Genomic DNA, 19,504 nt, shown 5'->3' with positions numbered 1-19,504 from the left:
TGCCCCGTAAGGCCCCGGTCACTGCTTCCTCCCATGCTCTGCCCAACCCATCCAGGTGGACAGCGTGGTGGGGTGACCAGAGGAGGTGCTGGGGGGACGGCGGCCACTGCAGCCCCTCTCGATCCAGTCTCACTTTCATACCCACCCATCTTCTGGCTCCTCCTGTCACTTAGAGCTTGGCCACCTGTCACTTCAACTGAGGGACCTCCCTGACCACCTAGCCCCTGCCCCCATCACCCTGTTTTAATTCCCCACAGAACCCACCTGCCCACACTGGGGAACATTCCGTGCTTGTCCCTTTGCTCCATTTTGGTCCCTTTTAAGCTGGGACCCGTCACCGTCGTCCCTACCGCCTGTCCCCATCTTGGCCCTAGAAGATTTCCTTTCCTTTCCTTTCCTGCACCTCAGTTTCCCCCTCAGTTAAATTCCAGGAGGGAGGTAGAGCAGGTGACCAACTTCTAGTTGGGAACTTGGGTGACCCTTGGCCAGCCCCAGACTCTCCATCCTGGCCCCCAGGTGCCTCTCTGGAGCTACTCAGGCCTGGACTTCCCCAGTGGGTCTCCCCACTCCCACCCCCACCCCCACCCCTCCCAGCCCTTTCCCAAGAGCTGCCCAGACACAGGCTCCTGCCTGGGCACAGGCTGCCCCCAGGAGGGGTGCAGAGGTGAGGGGCCCTGGTGGGCACAGAGAAACCCCTCCTGGGCAGGGAGATGCCAGCCCGGGGCCCCTGAGGAGGTGTCCACACCAGACTTAGGTTTCTTCCTGCCAAACCTCCACTTTTTGCTTCTGAAAGGTCATTAATTCCAACAGAGGGTCAGCTGAGCCTGTCATGCCCTCTAGGAGAGAGTGACCACACCTGTGCCACTTCTCAGGAACAGGCTTCAGAGGACAGCTCCGACGGGGCCAGGCAAGCCAGGCACAACCTTGTTTGGGAGGCCCAGGGTGCAGCGCCCACATCTCTGGCTGCTGCCCCCACCCTACCAACCCCCCTTCCGCCCATGGCCCCCTTCCCTCCCACCTGCCCAGGCCCACTGTGCCCGTCACCATGACAAACACAGGGCCTCAGCCAGACTCCCTGATGGAGACGATCATTCATCTTTTGCAAATATTTCGCTCCCACTGGGGAAAACCCACCCTGAATGGGAGGCAGGACACACGAGAGCCTCCAGGTGGGCTCCTCCCCAAAGGGGCCTGGCCTGGACAGCTGGGGACCTGGCTCTGCCTCACAAGGAACTGAGTGACCTGCATCCTGCGGGTCGGTTCACCTCCTGGCGTGTCAGGGTCCTCAGGTAAAGATGGGGCCCTTCCCCTGCAGGTAGACAGTTGAGGCTTTTATGGGTCATTTTCAACCAGGAAGGATGGGGACCCGGCAAGGACGGAGCCCTCCCTGGGGGCAGCCCCACCTCCAGTGAGGCCCGGCCAACTCCAGGCTCCTTCCTGCCATGGGTCCTCCCTCAGGGCCCCAAGCCTGCCATGAAGCCTCCCACAAAGCCCCAAGTTCTTGGCCTCCTGTACTCAGCAGTGTGACTGCCCTCCCCACCTGGCTGGCCAAATTGACAGACCTTTCTTTGGGGGCCCTGACTTCTTCATCTGCAAAATGGGAACAAGCGGGACAGTAAGAGGATCATCATATCCCTTCTGCTGGGAGATGAGCTCTTGGAGTGTCCCTGGGCTGCCCACCCTGGCCCAGGCAGGGAAGGGGCTGGAACCAGGGCAGGGGAGGTGGCAGTGGATGGGTGGGGGTGGCACTTGTGGGCTCAATGCCCAGAAAGACAGGAGGTGGGTGTGGGGCAGGGCTGTGTCTTGGTGGCACCTGTTTTAGGTATTTTGCAGAGCTGGCCCCTCCCTGGGTTTCAAGAGCTGCTCGTCAGATCACAACAGAGGGGATTTGGGAAGGGAGGGTGGTGGGGGGTTGGGGGAAGGCGGGGGAGTCTGGACAAACTGGCACATACACGACAGATGTTTGCTCAGAAAAATACAGTAAAATCGTCATGCAAATATAACAGGGAATCTGCTTTCTCACACCGCTGGCTTCTCTGCCCGCCTGCTTCTCTCAGTTGTGCCAACTGGGTGTGAGGAGGGGTGGGGCAGGTTTTGGGGGGCTGGGGGAGGTCTGCTATGCGTATCCATGTCAGCCTCCTCCCCTCTTCTCCCCAGGAGAACAGTCTTTTCTTTGCAAATGTCACCCCCCAAAGTGAGCCCTGGGCTTGGCCCACCCCAGAGCAGGTGTGAGAGAGCCCTGCCGCCCTCCTCACACCCAACCCAGCGGGAGGGTCTGGAGCCCCCCAAGGGATGGCACTAGCTTGCCTGGTCAGAGCCCCCCAGTACAGGTCTTGGTCCCACCCTAGTCCACCCTCACCCCTCAGGCCACACCCCTCAGACACCCATGTGGGCGACAGGCTAGGAGCTGGGGGGTCTCCGGCAGGGACGGGGAGAGCTGAGGGTTCCCCCCATCCTGAGTTGGGTGGAGAGCCCAGGGACATGTGGGCAGGAGGCAAAGATGCCCAGTAGGTTGTGCCCACTCCCACTGGCCCATCTCCCACCCGAACGTGAGGGAGTGATGGACTCTGGCTCCTCAGATCCTGACAGTCCAAGACCCTACGGTCTCAAGACCCCAATTTGCCCCCCAGCCCTGGCCCCAGGAAGCCCCTGCTCTTGAGACAGGCAGCCTCACCTGGCCCTCCCTGCCCTCACCCCTCTGCCACCCACACTGAGAGGAGCCCCAGAGCCCAACGGTTGCTCTGGGCACCAACTGCCAGGCACCAGGTTGCCATGGCAACAGAGGCGGCTAGGAGGGGGAGGGGCGCCCCACCCCTGTGGGCGGGGACCTCATGGTTTGTGCTTTGTTCGATGTTGGGTGGGGGTCAGAAAGAGGGGCATGGCCATTTCCATGGAAACACGGGAGCCCCTCTGACCAGGGGGTGAGGCAGGGATGGGCCACCAAGATGGGTGTGTGGGAAAGCCCTCCTTCCCCTGGGCAGGCTGGGACCTGCCTGAGATCCCAGGATGTGGGGCCCAGGCAGCGAGTCCCCATTACAGCCGCCCCCGCTGCCTCCGCATCACAGTGCACTGCTGCCCTTCTGGGGTGGGTAGGGGTCCTGGAGGACCCGGGAAGCTGGGGGCTGGGGGTGCGGGGGCCTGCACCTGAGATGCCGTGGGAGCCGGCCTGCCCACCACACACCCCTCTCCTCAGACCCCACAGGCCACTCCCCAGACCCCCTGGAAGACACTTGAAGGGGGTTGGTGGGATGTCCCCTTGGCTGGGCTCCTTTTCTGTCAGCAGGACCCCTCTCCTCTCCCAGGGCCCCCCAGGACTAGGAATCACAGCTCCACACTCTGGGCACTGCTGTAGGGCTTTCTAGAAAGGAAAAGCACCTGCCTGATTCTCAAGTCCCTCAGCCCCAGGAGACCACAGCTTCGGAAGGGGGTGGTGGGATGATGAGGGGCACAGGGAGCTGCTGAGGGCTGAGGACAGCTCTGGGCCTAACCTCCTGCAGGACCCGGGGTTCACACTTCCTTTCCCTGGGTCTCAGTTTCCCCACCCCTGAAGTGGAGGGAAATGATGCCCAATGTCTACCTGGTGCCAAATCTAAAAATGACCCGTCCCCCAGCTGGGGGGCCTCTCCCTGCCCCAGAGGGGCTTCGGTCCCTCTCTACTCCAGTCTCCTTTGGCCCCACACCTGGCCCTAGCTCCAGACCCGACACCCTCTTCTGGCTTCCTTGCCTACCCACTGCTGCCCCCCAGCCCCGCACACCCCTGCAGAGTCCCTGGGCAGCACAGTAAAGACGACTGGTTTCGGTATCAGTTTGTAAACTTTAAGGAAAATGTGTCTTTGTTTTCCTGTCCGTTATTGTCGGATGTTGGTTTGTTCACAGTCAGGTGGTGGTCAGGTGTGTGCATGGTGCGTGCGTGCGGGTGTGCGTGTGCGTCCCCTTCTCAGCCCCGGCCCCCAGTCTGCCCCCGCCAGGCCGCCCGGGCCCTTCCCCCAACGGCCTCCCTCCTCCAGCTCCGACCTCACCGGGGAGAAGAGAGGGTCACAGCTTCTGCTGGGCTGAGACCCCTTTCCAGTAATCGAGGATGTCGTGCAGGTCCTCGTCCTTGGCGAACTGGACCTTCTTGCGCAGGGCGTGGCCGGCGGCCATGTACACCTCCTCCCGGTGGTGCTTCTTGTAGGGCCGGAAGCGCTCCCAGATCTTGTGCGTGCTCTCCGACGAGTACTCGGGGCTGGAGGAGTACCCTGAGTAGTAGTGTCTGGGGGAGAGCTGTGAGTAGGTGGAGTCACGCTTGGAGCGGGTCAGCGGCTTGAGGAAGGACACGCGCTGGCTCAGGCTGTCGGTGCCCTCCTCGTAGTACAGGGCGGGGAAGCTGTGCCGGTGCTCGCTGCAGTGGTAGGCCGGCTTCACCTCCAGGTGGTGGACGCCCCCGCCCCCACCCCCACCGCTGCTCCCGCTGCTGCCCGCCGGCACCAGCGGCAGCCGGTCCAGCGGGCTGTTGAGGGGACTGCCTTTCTCGATGTACTTGGAGTCAGCCTTGGCCAGCCCCGTGGTGGCTGGGTGGTCAGGCACATCCAGGCTGAAGACCTTGGCGCTCTTGATGGAGCCGCTGGATGACACGCTGCAGGTCTTGCGGGTGACGGCGGCATCGGCACTGAGCTGCCGCTGTAGCGGGTGGTGGGAGCTCTCCTTGTAGGGGGGTGAGAGGAAGCTGGGCAGCTCCAGCGCCCCAGGGGCAGCGGCCGAGGCGGTGGCAGTGGCTGCAGGGAGGGACTGGCACTCAAAGGCCAGCTCGGGTTCCCCACCACCGCTGCTGCCCCCCAGGAAAGAGGCTGAGTCCAGCTTGAGGGCATCGATGCAATTGTTAATGATCTGGTTGACCTTGTCCACCTCCTTGGCGATGGTGGAGATCTCCGTGGCTGAGCCCTGGTTCTCGAGGTCAGGGAGGTCATCCTCAGGCCGAGGCAGGCCATCCCCACCCGTGCCCGTGCGCACCTCGATATAGTTGCCTTTAGTGGCCACTTTGGGTGTGTCCAGCCCGGCCTCCAGCCCCTTGGCGGCGGGCAGCTTCTCCCCAATCATGGAGGGGATAGAGGACATACGGGACACAGGCAGTACAGGGGGCTCGCCCAGCTTCTGAGCGGCGTGCACGATGGAGCCGGCGTCCACGTCGGCCCCATAGCGCATCTCCAGGATGGTTTTCTTGACGTTGACGGACTTCTGCTTCTCCTCCTGCATGCGCCGCTTGCGCAGGCAATAGTAAACCGCCCCCAGCACAATGACCATGCCAAAGAGGCAGCCCAGGATGGTCATGATGTAGTGGGTGGTGGTGGAGGTGCTGGGCGCCAGGTCGCCCGGCACAGGGTCCCGCGTGGTGAAGGTCAGGCAGGTGTGGTTGAAGCGGCGGCTGTTGCGCAACGAGGTCACGCAGAAGGTGTACTCGGTGTGCGCCCGCAGCTTGTCCAGCGTCACAATCTCCTTCTTGTTCTTGAGCGTCATGACGTCGGAGAAGTAGCTGTTGTTGTACTGGACCAGGACGTACATCTTGCTGTAGGGGTGTGGGATGATGACCACCAGGGTGGCCGAGGTGAAGGTGACGTGGTGCAGCTTGATGGCGGGCCCCGCAGACGCATCCGTGGTGGACGAGGCCGGCGGCTCCACCGAAAGGATCTCGTCGGGGTTGAAGCCCGAGTTCTCATCGGGCTCCCTCTGGGTATCAGTGGAGTAGGGCGTGGGGTGGCTCACGGGCCGGGCGGGCAGCGAGCCGTTGCGGCACTTGGCCTGGAGCACGGTGATGGCGTTGAGGCTGTGGTAGGGCCTGGGCACCAGCAGCGGGTAGCCGGCAAACTCTCGCGGCGACTCGCACTGCAGGCGGTCGTAGTTCTTGGTGACGTTGTTGAAGACCACGAGCCAGGCCAGGAAGCCGAACAGGTCGCACTCACAGTTGAAGGGGTTGCCGGCCAGCTCGCACACCATCAGGCTGGCCAGGCTGGCGAAGGTGGCGCCGTCCAGGCGGCTGAGGCGGTTGGAGGACAGGTCGATGCTGATGAGGCTCGGGCACTCGGAGAAGGCGGTGGGCGTGACCACCTCGATGAGGTTGTGCTGGACGAAGAGGAACTGCAGGCGGCTCATGCCACGCAGCATGCCCTCGGTCAGGTTGCTGAGCTTGTTGTAGCCCAGCTGCAGGACCTGCAGGCTCGACTGGCCCAGGAAGGCGCCGTCCTCGATGTAGGAGATCTCATTCTTGGTGAGGTTGAGGTCGGTGAGGTTCCCGAAGCGGTTGAGCGAGGAGTAGAGCACAGCTTTGAGCTTGTTCTCGTTGAGCCGCAGGTCGTGCACGGTGCTGTTGATGTGCTGCGGGATGGTCTCGTAGGGCGGCTGGTTCTGGCTGCAGATGGCCAGCCACACATAGCCCTTGTCGCCCTCGATGAGCCAGCAGTCGGCGCGCACGGTGCCCGGCCGGCACACGCACAGCAGCGCCGCCGCGCACAGCCCCAGGCGCAGCATGGCGCTGGCCTCGGCCCCCTCGAGGGCCAGGCTCAGGGTGAGGGGCCGGGACGCTGGGGGCCTAGTGGCCGGAGGCTGGGGCTGGCAGCACAGTCCTCCCCGGGGCCGCCACCATCTTGGGGGCGACCCCCAGCACAGGGGCCCCAGGCGAGGCGGGCACGGCCAGTGCCAACTGCTGGGGGCCTCTTGGGGTGCTAGGGCAGGTGACCCAGGAGGGATGGAGGCCCACAGCCTGCTCCTTGTCTCCTGCTCGGAAGGTGAACAGCTTCTCGGGGCTTTACTTCCTGTCCCTCTTCCTCCTCTTCCTCCCTGGCTTCTGGGCTCGGAGCTTCAGACGATTCCCACAGGAGGCTGGAGCGTGCAGCACTGAGGGGGAGCGAGAGAGACGGGGGCAGGAAGGGAGAGACCCATCGGCACCTGGTTCCTGAAAGGCAGCACCAAGAGGGGGGCCGGGTCAGTGCGAGGGCTCGGGGCAGCCCCTTTGAGCTCCAGCGCAGGCCTCAGTCCCTTCTCCACACCCCGTCCCGGGGGCCTCTGTGCCAGCGAGCACTCTGGGGTCCCTGTTACATAAAAGAAGGGAGGGCTGGTGGGTGGCAAGAGGGGGAGGGGCCCAAGGGGCTAGGAGGAGGGACAAGGAATGGCGGGGAGTGGGGACAGGGTCTGAGGACCAGGCAGGGAAGGGACCCTGGAGAGGAACAGGTGGGCACAGGTACACACACTCGCACGCACGCTGGGCACACTGGAGGCCACACTCGTCCACTGGCTCGCACAAAGACCACACGCCCCCACGTGAGCCAGAACCCCATGGCATGCACACATGGACAGGTACGCACACGAGCACACCCACGATCTGCATACGGCAAGCAGGCCTGTACACACATGTCCACATACCCAAGTGGGCACCCCCAAATCCAGATAAAGGATTAAACAGCCCAGCAAAATGCCTCCTTTCCTCCATGCCCAAAGATAAATAATTCATTTGTTGTGTAACTGCTCTTGTTCCAAAAATAATTCCCTTGTCTCAGCTTCCATGGGGGAGGGGGGAAGAGCATCTCGGCTGTGGGCCCCTTCAAGCGGGGGGAGGCAGAGGCCAGGGTCTCCTGCAGGGGGAGGCCCTGGGAGAACTCATCCTACAGGAGAGCAGAGCCCAGGGGAAGAGGGGACAAGAGTCTGGGAAGCCAGAGACACTCCCGATAGCATCTCCCCAAACTGCTTTCCCAGGGAGCATCTGGATCCTGTAGGGGGGCCTCAGGCCTCTGGAACAGCATGGCTGAAGCCCCACACCCCTCCCCATGGCTGGAGAATCAGAGGCCCAGAGAGGGACAGAGAGTTGCTCCAAGTAACACAGCACAGCCTAGGCCAGGATCAAGGCTCCCAAACCGCGTGAGCCCAAGCCAGGAGTCAGGAGGCCCAGAGCCCGACCACCGGGCAGACCAGCCAGGTAAACGCACCATCTCTCTGAGTCTATTTCCGCATCTGTAAAGTGGGGTTCAGGCCCCTGCGCAGCCATCTGACAGGGGGAAAAACAGGTGACTCACGCTGCCCATCTCCAAAATGCAGACGGGGCAGGTGGGGGCGGGTTCACAGCTCACAGACCATCTCACCAACCCTCACCTTCCAACTGGGGAAACTGAGCCTCAGGGCCAGGGGAGACTTGCCTGAGTGGCCCAGCAGGCTGGACACAGCCTCTTGACCAGAACCCAGCCCCAGCCGCCACCCTGTGCTCTCAGCGACAGAGAGATCTCAGTGCTCCCTCCCTCTGCCCTGGGCAGGGGCCAGGGATGTGAAGATTAGGCCTGAGAAATCCACATTTGGACAGAGAAAGCTGGAGACTGTTCACAAGTGCCACCTCCGCCTCCTGCTCCTCCTCCTGGGAAACTCCAGGAAAGAGAGTGCTTTGAAAAAAATTCTGAACCTTTGCCGTGAAAGCAAAACCAATTTACAGCACTGAGCTCCAGAGGGTTGGAAGAGAGGCAAGAAAAGCGGGGTGGGGGAAGAAGCTGAAAGAAGTCCAAGGCAAGCTGTTTGTGTCGAGGAGGTCGCAGGTGAGCAGGGCATCTAGATGACCCACTGGGACCTCTGAGCCTGCCTCACCCCTCCTGCTGCCCTGTACGACCAGCTTGGGGGTCGGCAGCCGGGCAGGAAGGGGTGCCCAGGCAGCAGACAGCATTTCTGTCCTTGGCTGTGCCATGCAAAGGTCTCAGGGCTGGAGACAGGTCTCAGCTCCTGGCCAGCATGGCCTGCTGGCTCCTGGGGGACCCCAGGCCAGTTATGGCCCTCTCTGGGCCTCAGTTTCCCCTCCCACAGGCCAAAAGACTGCACTGGAGGAGGCTGAGCCCCCACACTTGCTGCCTCAGGGATGCGTGAGCCGGCCTGTCAGAGAGCCCTGTCTGCTCCAGTGCGGTCCCTCCTCCTTGCCAGGGAATGTCCGGGGACCGCATTTGTATGCAGGTGCACGCACAGGTGGCTCAGAGTGCCGATGCAGGGGTGTGCTGACGTGTCCGAGCAGACGAGGTGCAGGAGGCGCGTGCGCACACGTATGTGCAGGTGCACATCCTGTGCACCCGCTACGGGAACACATGCTCGTGTGTGGAGGAGCAGGAACATGTGTGTGTCAGGGGCACGCCAGGGGAACTCAGGCACCCGCCTATACTATAGTTGACATGTTAAAGCACACGTGTGTTCCACATGTGTGTGTGTGCGTGTGCACACGTGCCCCCACCCCCACCCCCCTCCTCAGATCGGAGTTGCTCAGACCACCGACCCCTCAGCCAGGCCGCGTGTGGCGAAGCCGAGCTGGCGGGAGCCCTGGGAGAGCCGGGCCCTGCCGGGCTGTGAGGCGGCTGAGGGCAGAGGGAGGGGCAGGAGAAGGGGCCCAGGCCACCAAGCCTTCCCAGCCCTGCCCTGCCCACACAGCCCAGGGTGGGCAGAGGCCCTCTGTGCCCCCACCCAGCCACTCTGAGCTCTGCCGCCTGAGCCCTCAAGGTGACCCTGCCCGTGGCCCTCTCTCCTCTTCCTCTCTGTCCCCAGGATGCCTTGGGCCAGGGCCCGGCTCCCACTCTCCCCGTGACTCAGACCGCGGAGGGGAGGTTTCCATCACCCTGTCCCGAGTGCGTCAGCCGCCCTGTCCCCGTCCCCGGGCTGTCTGCCTGCCGCCAGTCGAAGCCTGACACAGCCCGGGAGGGCAACCAGAGGCCGAGAAGGCACTGACAGCAGCACTTGGCCCCCAGCCAGCTGCTCACCCACTCAAGGTGGGGGGGTCTGGGGGGCACCAGCCTGGTTCCCTCAGGCCTGGGGCTGAGGGTCCCAGGGATCAGTGGGCAAGGTCACGCCCTCCCCCTCCTCCCATGAGGGTGATCCTCCAACACACAGGCACCACCCCACACCCCAGGGGCGAGAGACAGGGATGGAGGGGAGGGGGCCGCGGAGAGGAGCTGAGCGCTGAGGTCAGGACAGCAAAGCTACCGGCCGGCCGAGCGGCAGAGCAAGGGAGAGACGGAGAACTCGCCTGAGGTCGAGGAACGATCACAGTGAGACAGATGACAGACGGGGCGAGGGACATGGGCACCTGCTGCCCTCAGCCCCCCAGGGGCCAGGGAGACAGATGACACTGGGTCTGGCTGAGCCACCAAGATGCAGCCTGCGACCAGCACCGAGGGAGCAGGGAGGCAGGAGCAGCTGTTGCAAGCAGAGGCCCTTCCTGCCCAGGGCCTCAGCGGCGCTGGCCTACCCCGCGCGGCCTGGGGGGCGGCGCAGCCATGCAGGGAAGCAGGTGTTTGTGGGTGCCGTGTTCCTGAGCACACAGCAGTGCTCCCGGCTGCCCCGGCCTGACCGGGACCCTGCCCCCACTGCAAGAGCCTGTCCCCCTGATGGGTCCCAAGTGCCCCACCAGCACCACTCTTAAGGGTCGCTCTACTTCCACCACAGAGAAAAGGATGTGGCAAAACCAGGGGGCATCATGGTATCCGGGAATCTTCTGCAGGGCCCCGGTCTGCCGGCTACACACTGTTGGGCAGAGCAGAGGGAGAGGAGTCAGTGAAACCCAGCAAGCACTTGCTGCTCTGAGAACAGAGCTGGGCACAGACCTCTGGGTCACTTTGGGCAGATGCCACCCCCTCCGGGCCTCCAGTTGTAGTGAGCTGCCAATAGCTCCAATTGGTTTTGTGCCCTTCCTGCCCAGGTGCCACAGGTTTCCCGGCCCCTCTGGACTCAGAGTCCTGCAGCCCCAGAGCTGGAGCCCCTCTCAGAGGGGAAACCGAGGCCAGGACAGGGGGAGGGACGTGTTCAGGGTCCTACACCAAGTTGGTAGCAGGTCAGGCTCAGGACCCAGGGGCCAGTGACAGATCCTGATCTGCCAACCCCAAGTCCCTTCTGGGATCTCACCATCCCCTGACAAGGGCTTCTCTGCCAACTAACCCGGGACACCAGGCCTGGGCCTCAGTTCCCTCCCCAGGAAGGGGTGAGCTTCTGTGAGGGTGTGGTGAGCTCGTGTGCATGCAGTGCCTAGCTCGGTGCCGGGCTCTGCGAATGGCAGCCACTGTTGTTAATGTGGGTTTTACCACTATTTCTTCACAACCCTCATCACCCAAAGTGAGGGTCCCCTGGACTCAGGCTCGCTGAACCCTGAGGTCACATCCTCCCAGGTCCCCCACTACAGGCTGCCCACCAAGCTCCCCAGCCACAGGGGAGCCCTGGCCTCTCCGCCCCAAGGAGAGCCCTCCCTGCACCGTGGAGTGTGCGAGGGCTCCGCAGCCTCGGCCCCTCCCCGGGTTGGATGAGAGTGTGGACGGAGCAAGGTTGGCCTGAGCATCCGCCTGGCTCGGGGTGGATGGGGAGCCGGGGATGCGGGGAGTGGCGGTCAGCAGGGACAACATGGCCTGACCAGCTCTGAGACCTTGTGTGAGTCTCAGGCAGGCCCTCTCTGAGCCTCAGTTTCTCCCCATGTGGCAAGGTGACTGCCAGCCAGGGTTCCCACAAAACCCTAAGACACGGTGGAGGCCAATACACTCTGTGCAGGGCAGGAGGACCCACAAATGCACCGCCTTGGGCTCCTGCTTATGCGGCCACACTCCTTTGGGGACACAGATCAGCTCCAGGGAGAAGTTGAGGGAGGTATAGTCTGTATCCGGCCTCCCAGGAGCACGGACGTGAGGCTCAGCCGGGGAAATCTCATTTGCAGCAGCTGATAGGCCCTGGCACGGGCTCTTCCCCGGGCCAGGCTGGCCCAGGCTCCCCGAGGTGTCATTGTCACTGTCTGTGTCAATGCCATTACCCAGGATTAGGAGAACCGGGGACTCCTGGGGTCCAGCCAGCGCTCTCAGGCAGGCGGTGCCTCACCTCGCTGTTGGAAACACAGCACCAGGCCAGCAGGCCCAGGGACCTCTCTGGCCTCAGGGACAAAGCTTGCTACCCCCTCAGGGCAGAGACCCAGGCCGGGGGCTGGACACTGGGTCTTGCCGTTGCCTCCACCTCACTGGGGTTCCTGGGCAGGCTGCCCCGGGTCTCAGTTCCTCATCTGTAAAATGGGATAATTATACCTTGGCCATTGAACTACCGTTTGGTAAGTTAACCATTTGAATTTCAGGTGCAATCAGCTCCAGCTGCAGGACAGGGACGTTGAGGGCAAAGGGTCCTGGGATTGGATGCTGAGCTGTGTGACGTCAGGCATATTAATTAACCTCTCTGGCTTGTTTGTGTCTGATATCTCATGCCCCCTGAATCTCATATCAACCCTGCACGCTGGTGCCGTTAGTCCATTGCGCAGATGAGAAAACTGGGGCCTCTCCTTCCACAGAGCCCTCCAGAGGGCTGGGGCCACCGCAGGACCCGACGTGCACCGGCCATCTGGTGGGTTTCCTGCCCCGGTGTCCCACCCTATCAGAGGAACGTGCGCAAGCCCGAGCAAGCCTCGAGAGACTCCGATTCCTCCATCAGTCAGGAAGTGCTGAGTCCAGGCCAGCTGTTCTCCTCAGCCCCCTCGGCCCACCTCCGCCCCAGGCCTTTGCACATGCTCTTCTCTCTGCCTGGAATGTTCTTCCCCCAATATCCCCACAACCCACTACCCTCTCCATTCAGTTCTCTGCTCAGCTGCCCCCACCCCACCCCCTTCCCTGCCACCAAATCTAAGACAAGTCACTCATCACCCAGCCCTGGCTTTCGTCCCCCCGCAGCACTCAACACGGACATGACTTAGTTCTTTGTCATCGCCCCTGCTTAGCCCACTGCCAGCATAAAAGCCAAGCAGGACTTGGTCTCGTTCACTGCTGTCGCCCGGTGCCTGGCACAGAGTCAGACACAGTGGGGCTCAGCATGCAGTGTGGAATGAGAGCTCAGGCTGGGGATGGGGAGATCCCAGACGCCCCCAAGTCAGGGTGTTAAATATCAGAAGGGGATCCCCCATGGGGTGCTCCTGCCACATCAAGAAACATGCTGAGCCTCCCTTTTAGCCTCACAACTCTCTTAGGCCTCCCATTTTACAGACGAGGAACTGAGGCTCAGAGAGGTGCAGTGACCTGCCCAAGACCACACAGCCAGGAACCAGGGCCAGCCTGAGCTCTCGGCACCACCAGGCTCTGTAGGATCCCTGCAGAGATGACTTCCCACGACTTGCAGACCTCCCATGGCAGGGCTCAGCACCCACCATTCCCTTCCTGCACAGCTCTGATTGCTGGAAACTTCTATCACAAAGCCAATTCTGCCTCCTTGTACCTCTGTTCATAGGTCCCAGCTTGCTGTCTGAGGCCACTGGGGACAAGGCCAGTACCCCACAAAGGGCCTTCCGATATCTGCTGATCTGTCATTATTCCACTTATCCAAGCTAAACAGCCCCACGTCCTCCATCTGCTCTTCCTGAGCTGGGTGTCACGTCCCTCCCACCCTTGGGTCCAGCTGCCCCAGGTCCTGCTGGCTGTCAGGGTCCCTCTCACAATGTGTCGCCTGGAGCCAGGCATCAGTGTGACACGGCCGGCAAGACCCTCCGGCGCGCTGCTCCTGTTGCTGCAGCACAGGTGTGCACCGGCGCTGTGTCCTCACCTCGTCCTAGATGTCAACCAAACCCCCAGGCCCTTCGCACACTGCCAGGCAGCCCGGTGCCCTCGCAGCGTCCTCGGCAGCTCTGGGCAGTGCCTGCTCAGGTCTCACCCGAGGTGCCGGGTTTCACCCACCCCATTCAGTCACGTCTTGTTCGTCTCAGCCCTGCACGCCAGCTGCTCTGGTGTCGGGGAGCCAGCTTCTGCCCCTCACTGCCTCAGCGCCCATTCCCGGCTCTGTCGTCTTGCCCCGGGCCACGGGTGCATCTGTGCCACAGGGAAACGAGGACCAGGCCCGGGCCAGGGAGCACGACCCCGGGCTCGGTGGGGCACACTGACACCAGCTGCCCTCTCGCCTACATTCCTTCACATTCCATGTGTATTTATTGCGCACCTACTACGTGCCCGGCACTGCAGCCGGTGCACTCACCTTGCCCTCGCCATCTTACTCAAAAGAGCTTAATGAGAACAACACATCCACAGCCGCAACGGCTGACACTGGTGCGGGGTGAGTGGGCTTGCGCGGCCTTGAGGCATTGAGCGCACACCTCGGCCCCTCCCGCCAGGCCGCAGGCCGCTGCAGGAGAAGCCGCGGCTCCGAGTCAGGCACACTTGACTGGCTCATTGTGGGGCCTTGGGCAAGTCAGTGCCTCACCTCTCTGGGCCTCAGTTTCCTCATCTGTTTGGAGGAAAACAGCAGTGCACCAGTGTCTCTCTGGTTTGCTGGGGCTGCCCCAAAGCCCTGTCAACTGGCCACTGCGTCACCCCCATGACACCTGGTCCTGTGCTTCCCCTGCTCCCAGGGCATCCCATCCGTCCTCCTCCGTGTCCAGGCCTCAGTGGAAGGAGAGAGGCAGAGGACAGAGGGTTTCACCAAAGGCCTTGGCCTTGGGAACCCACCCACGGCCTGACGGGAGAGGCCCGGCCTGGGTGCTGTGGGCAGCTCTAGCCACCCGGCCCCCTCACTGGTGCCCCCACCCCACCCACCCACTGCCAGGCACCTAGGGACAGCATGTGGCCCACAACCAGGGATGACCTGCGTTAAAATCCACCTCCTGGCACCACCCAGGGGTCATCACCTGGCTTTCCTGGAATCCTCCAGGCTATTCAGGGGACTGCCTCCCCCACCCCTCTCCTGCACCTGGCCCTCACCTCTCCTCTCCTGGACCCCGCCGCCCCCACTGACTCTGTCTCCCTCATCTGACCCCTGCCCTCCCCAGCTGACCCCACCTCCCCCAGCTTACCCCACCTCCCCAGCTGACCCCACCTCCCCACTTGACCCCTGCCCTCATCCCACCTGGCCCCACCTCCCCCGCCTGGCCCCTGCCCTCTCCCCACCTGGCCTTCACCTCCCCCGCTCAGCTGCACCCCTGGGCACTACTCACCAGTCTCCACTGGACCCGCTCTTTCACCAGTGCCTGCCACGCACGGCCGCCTCTGCCTGCACGGCCTCCATTCATTCATTCAATAAACATTTATGGAGCACCTACTATGTACCAGGCACCGGCTAGGCCCGCCCTCCCGGCTCTGCCTCCTCCGCCTGTTCCTCCCCCAGGGTCCCAAGGGGTGAACATTTCCCTGCCTTCTAACACCCTCGGGGCTGTCCCAAGGCAGTGGTGGCACATTTGGGGACCCACAGGAGAAATGGGGGCTCTGGGTGGCAGAAAACGCAGCCCACTCAGCAGTCACGTGGCAGGGGAGGGAGGGGCAGCCTCGGGCAAGGTGAAGAGTCATCGGTGCCCACACGGGCTGGGCCTAAGCACTTCTCACGTTAACTCATGTAATCATCAGCACAACCTGTGAGTCAGTACAGTTGTTCCCACTTTGCAGATGAGGAAACTGAGGTCTCACAACTGCTACGCAATGGTTTTCACCCTCCCTAGCACCAGCGAGGAGAGATACTGTGGGATCTTGTTTTATGTGGACAGTGGTCTTAAATTCTTTTTTAATTAGCTGCCAATATTGCAAACTTGGGAGGTAGAGTATTGCAAAAATCCCATCTCTGGGATCCCACAAACCCGGAAAACCCGGCTGCCCTGGGTTTGCCTCCCTGCCAGGACAGGGGTGACACAGGTGGCACCCAGCCTCCTCCCTGCCTCTCTGGCTTGGGTGGCCCGCTGACCCTACGCTGGAGTTTGTGAGGCCAGCGACAAGAGGGAAGCCCAGCTTGCATGGTGGAATCCCATGAGCCTCTCAGTCTGGGACCCAGGGGTGCCACAATCCCTGCCACCCGCACTCGACCCCTGCCTAACCCCGTACCCCCGCCCATCCTGCCTGGTCTGCGGCTCCGGGATTTTAGCTCTAGGACGCTAACATCCTAGATCTGTCGTTTTCAGGGGTCTCCAGTTATGAGTCTGGGGCTCAGGGGTTCTAGAATGTATCTACAATTTGGTCCCAAAAATCCACTGAGTCTTGGCCTCTATGGGCCGCCAATTCTACCAGACTAAGCTGCCCTGACCCCCCGACAACTTCCCCTCAGCTCCAAATAGGCCACCAGGGAGAGGCCCAAAGCCAAGGGAGCACCCACATGGCCTCCCCCGGCCTGTCTGTCACCCTGTGAGGCCCGCGTCTCCTCTGGCCCCTCAAAACCCTACTGGCTCAAGTTTTGGGCTCCTGCTGGAATTTGAGGGTTACTCTCCCCCAAACACGATTCTCACCCCGTAAGACTGCTGGTTTCTGGTCAAGGCTGCTAGGGACCCCAGGAGGCCTGAGGCCCCGGCTCCTAAAGCCACAAGCGCAGCTCACCCCAGAGAAGAGCCTGCACCGAGGGGCTCTGAGGGTTCGGAATGGCCCCCTGCTTCCACCCTTCTCCTCGCAGACTTCGGGCCCCCTTGCACTGCTCACCTGGGACTCCTGCCTGCCACCCCACCTTCTGCCTCAACCAGGCCTCTACCAGGGCCCTGGAGCTCTCCGGGACCAGGCTGAGAAACCCCTCCCTGGGCCACAACCTTGAACCAGGCGGTCAGAAGGGGCAGTACAGATGCTGCCCGGGATGGGCCGAAATTCCCTCTCCTGGCCCTGAGACCCACTTCTCTGGAGCAGGTCGGGGCGGCCAGCCCAGACTGAAGGATGCCTCGAGGCCTCCGGGCCTGCAGCTGCAGCCAGAGAACAAAGGAGGCTGTGTCAGTGCCGAGGGGCTGACATGGAGCCCCGGAAACGCCTGGGGGAGGGCCACCCCATGACTACCGGCTGGGCAGAAACCACGGCCCTGACGTGTGGCTAAGTGACAGCTCCTGTGTCCACTGACTCAGTGCGGCCAACCCACCAAGACCAGCCCTCCCTGGAGTGCCCCTGGAAGGGCAGGAGCCACGTCCAGCTCAAATCCAGGCTCTGCCGCTTAACACCGTGGTCCTGCAAGCCACTTCTTTCCTCTGAGTCTCAGTTTCCTCTTCTGTAAAATGGGACAAGAAGGGCACCACCTCAGAGGGCCGTAGAGGGAAGAGCCACAGTGCAGGGTCTGGGGCAGGGCAACTGCTCGGTAGAGTTGGCTGCTGCACGTGGCCTGGCTCGTGGAGCGTGGCACGTGCCTGGCACACAGTAGGGCCTCACCACCCACTGCCGCAGCAAAGACAGCAAGGCCTGGCCTGACAGCGCCTTCCTTTCAGTCCCGGGGGCAGCGCACCCCTCTGCCCCATCCCTGTCCCCTCTCTAGGGCCAGGCGCCCCAAAGGCCTGCTCCCACCCGCCTGCAGCCTGTCCCCAGCCTTGGTTTCTCTCCATTGCCAAAGCACAATGGCTGTTATAATTAACGAATTATCTCAGTGCAACAGCTGTGGTCCTTTGAAAATTAGGTTGAATAACAAGATCCTGGTGTATGGTAATTTCTTTTCCTCTCTTTCTCCCCCTTTCTCTCTCCCTCACTTCAGCCTTGCTATGCATGCAAATGTTTCTCCCTTCTCCTCCGTCCTGGCACCTTCCTCTTCTGTGGCTGCACCTCCTCCCCAGGACGGCAAGGGGACAGACTCAGGTTCTGCCTTGCAGTGAAAAGACAGGCGGGGGCTGACCCTCTGGGCCCCTCCTGTGCAGCAGGCACCGGGCAAGGCACCTGGCACGTGTGACTTCTGTCATCTCTGGCGGACCTAAGTCCTGCCACTCCCTCTGGGGCTGGGGACCTCCCAGGCCATGCCACGCCCCCCTTGCACTTAAGCAGTGGCCGTCCCTGAGGTCCTGGTCCTGCTTGCTGCTTTTCTCAAACCTGCTTCCCCCACCCCAAACCCCACCCCCGGAGTATCTGGGCCCCTTCCGAGGCCTTTAATACCAACATTGAGCTGACTACAGCCAACCACTGTGCCCAGCTGCCTCCTGCACCCCTCTCTGGCACCTGGAACTCCACCTGTCCATGTCCACAACTGGATTCATCCTCTCCCCTGCTTCTCTCCTGGTTCCCAGACCCAGTGAGAGGCATCACGGCCCGCCCAGCTCTCCCCACTGGGGGCTCCCTGCCACTGTCCCCACTGCCCGTGCTCTGCTTCAGCCTCCTTCCTCCCCCAAAATGCATTTCTCTGACAGCACCCTCACTGGTCTCTCTACCTCCAATCCTACCGCCCCGTTCCATCCACCCTCCACCCAGCAGAGGACGAGCTTTCTAGAACATAAATCTGAGCGTGGCACTCCCCTGCCGAAAAGCCTTCATTGGCTCCCGGTTGATCTGGGAAAATTCCAAAGACATCCGGAGCCCAGCCCACGTGGCCCTGCAGAGCGGGAGCCTGCTCTCCTCTCCTGCCCTCCTGCCTCGCCCCACCTGGCTGGGGTCTGTCTTGCGGGTTCCCACGGCCCCTGGGCTTCCTCCGTCACAAGCAGAATCCTAACTGCTGCTTTCTCCCCTCGACTGCATTCTCTGAGAAAGGGCCCTGACTCTCCCTCAGCACCAGGCACCTAGCAGGTGCTCAGATCTGCTAATGACTGGCTAAAGGAGGCCTGCTCACCCCTTTATAGATGAGGAAGCCGAGGCTCAGAGTAATTAATGACTTGCTCGAGATCACACAGTTCATGCAGACAAAACCAGGATTTGAACCTAGGTCTGTGACTCTAATGTCAATCTTCCCACTGCCTGGGGAGGTCTGTGGGGGTCAGCTTTTGCACACATCTCAGGGGACTCGAACCTCCCTCCAGCCTTAGTTGGATGATAAGGAGACAGGTTCCTAGCCGAGGCTGTCACTCCCTTGACTTTGACCTTGGACTAGCCACATGACTCTCGGGGCCTCAGTCTGCTCATCTGTAAAGTGGGAAGGAGCCCCACCTCACTCCCCATCTCACCGGCAGCTGCCAGGGCAGAAACTCAGGTCTTGGAGAAAGCCAGTCCCGCTAATATCCGGGGATTTTCCTATGCTCATTCTCCAAACCCAACAGCGCTGCCCTCAGCAGGCACTCCCCAGGGCTTTGCGGAGGGTCCCCAGGATGGGGGAGGTCACACAGAACAGGGATCCCTCAACAAGAGGTAACAGGAGAAGCAGGGGGAATTTGGGGGTCAGATCATAACCTTGGGCAAGAAGCTTCCCTCTCTGAGCCTCGGTGTCCTCCTCTGTGAATTGGGCCCATTAATGCCTCTTGATGGGGGCACGCAGTGCCGGCCAATGTGGAAAGGGCCTAGCACAGCGCGGACGCCACCATGGCCACGTGGCTGCAAGGTTCACAGGAACATGACCCTGAAGTGCACCCAGAGAGAGCGGGAGGAGAAGTGGGTGGGACAGAGCAGGACCCTCTGTTCCTGACTCTCCCTCCTCAAGAGCCCACAATGGCTCCCACTGGCCCCAAAATAGAGCCCACGCCTCCCCGACTTGTGGCCCTCGAATCCTTCTATCCCTAAGCTCACAGCCCCCCATGTCTCCTCAGAACTCTATGGAGTTTCAGGGATGCCACCCACATGTCCTCGAGACCTGCTCATGCTGTTCCTAAGCCTGGGAGCCATTCCCACCTGTGCACACCCTCTGGGGCCCAGACCTTACGCCTCCTCCCCTGAGAAGCCTTCAGAGACTT

General features: G+C 62.0%; 1 protein-coding gene across 2 annotated transcripts in view; it reads right to left on the bottom strand.

Annotated features, from left to right (window-relative positions):
* Positions 1 to 1,001: 1,001 nt before the first annotated feature.
* The window catches only part of ELFN2 (extracellular leucine rich repeat and fibronectin type III domain containing 2), a 43,273-nt gene continuing 24,770 nt past the window's right edge, over positions 1,002 to 19,504 (bottom strand). Inside the window, exons 1-2 of one of the 2 annotated variants that reach the window (XM_045552931.1) lie at positions 14,915 to 16,263; positions 1,002 to 6,925 (exon numbers count right to left, since the gene is read on the bottom strand). In XM_045552931.1, the coding sequence (XP_045408887.1) occupies positions 4,036 to 6,501 (2,466 nt within the window). In that variant the 5' untranslated portion in view covers positions 6,502 to 6,925; positions 14,915 to 16,263 and the 3' untranslated portion in view covers positions 1,002 to 4,035. Of the gene's footprint in view, positions 6,926 to 14,914; positions 16,264 to 19,504 lie in introns of those variants that run through there. The other variant, XM_045552932.1, reaches the window with a different exon arrangement.

The sequence above is a fragment of the Lemur catta genome, chromosome 6 (assembly GCF_020740605.2).
Source record: "Lemur catta isolate mLemCat1 chromosome 6, mLemCat1.pri, whole genome shotgun sequence".
Lineage (NCBI taxonomy): Eukaryota > Metazoa > Chordata > Mammalia > Primates > Lemuridae > Lemur > Lemur catta.
This window is presented reverse-complemented; position numbering and strand designations above follow the sequence as displayed.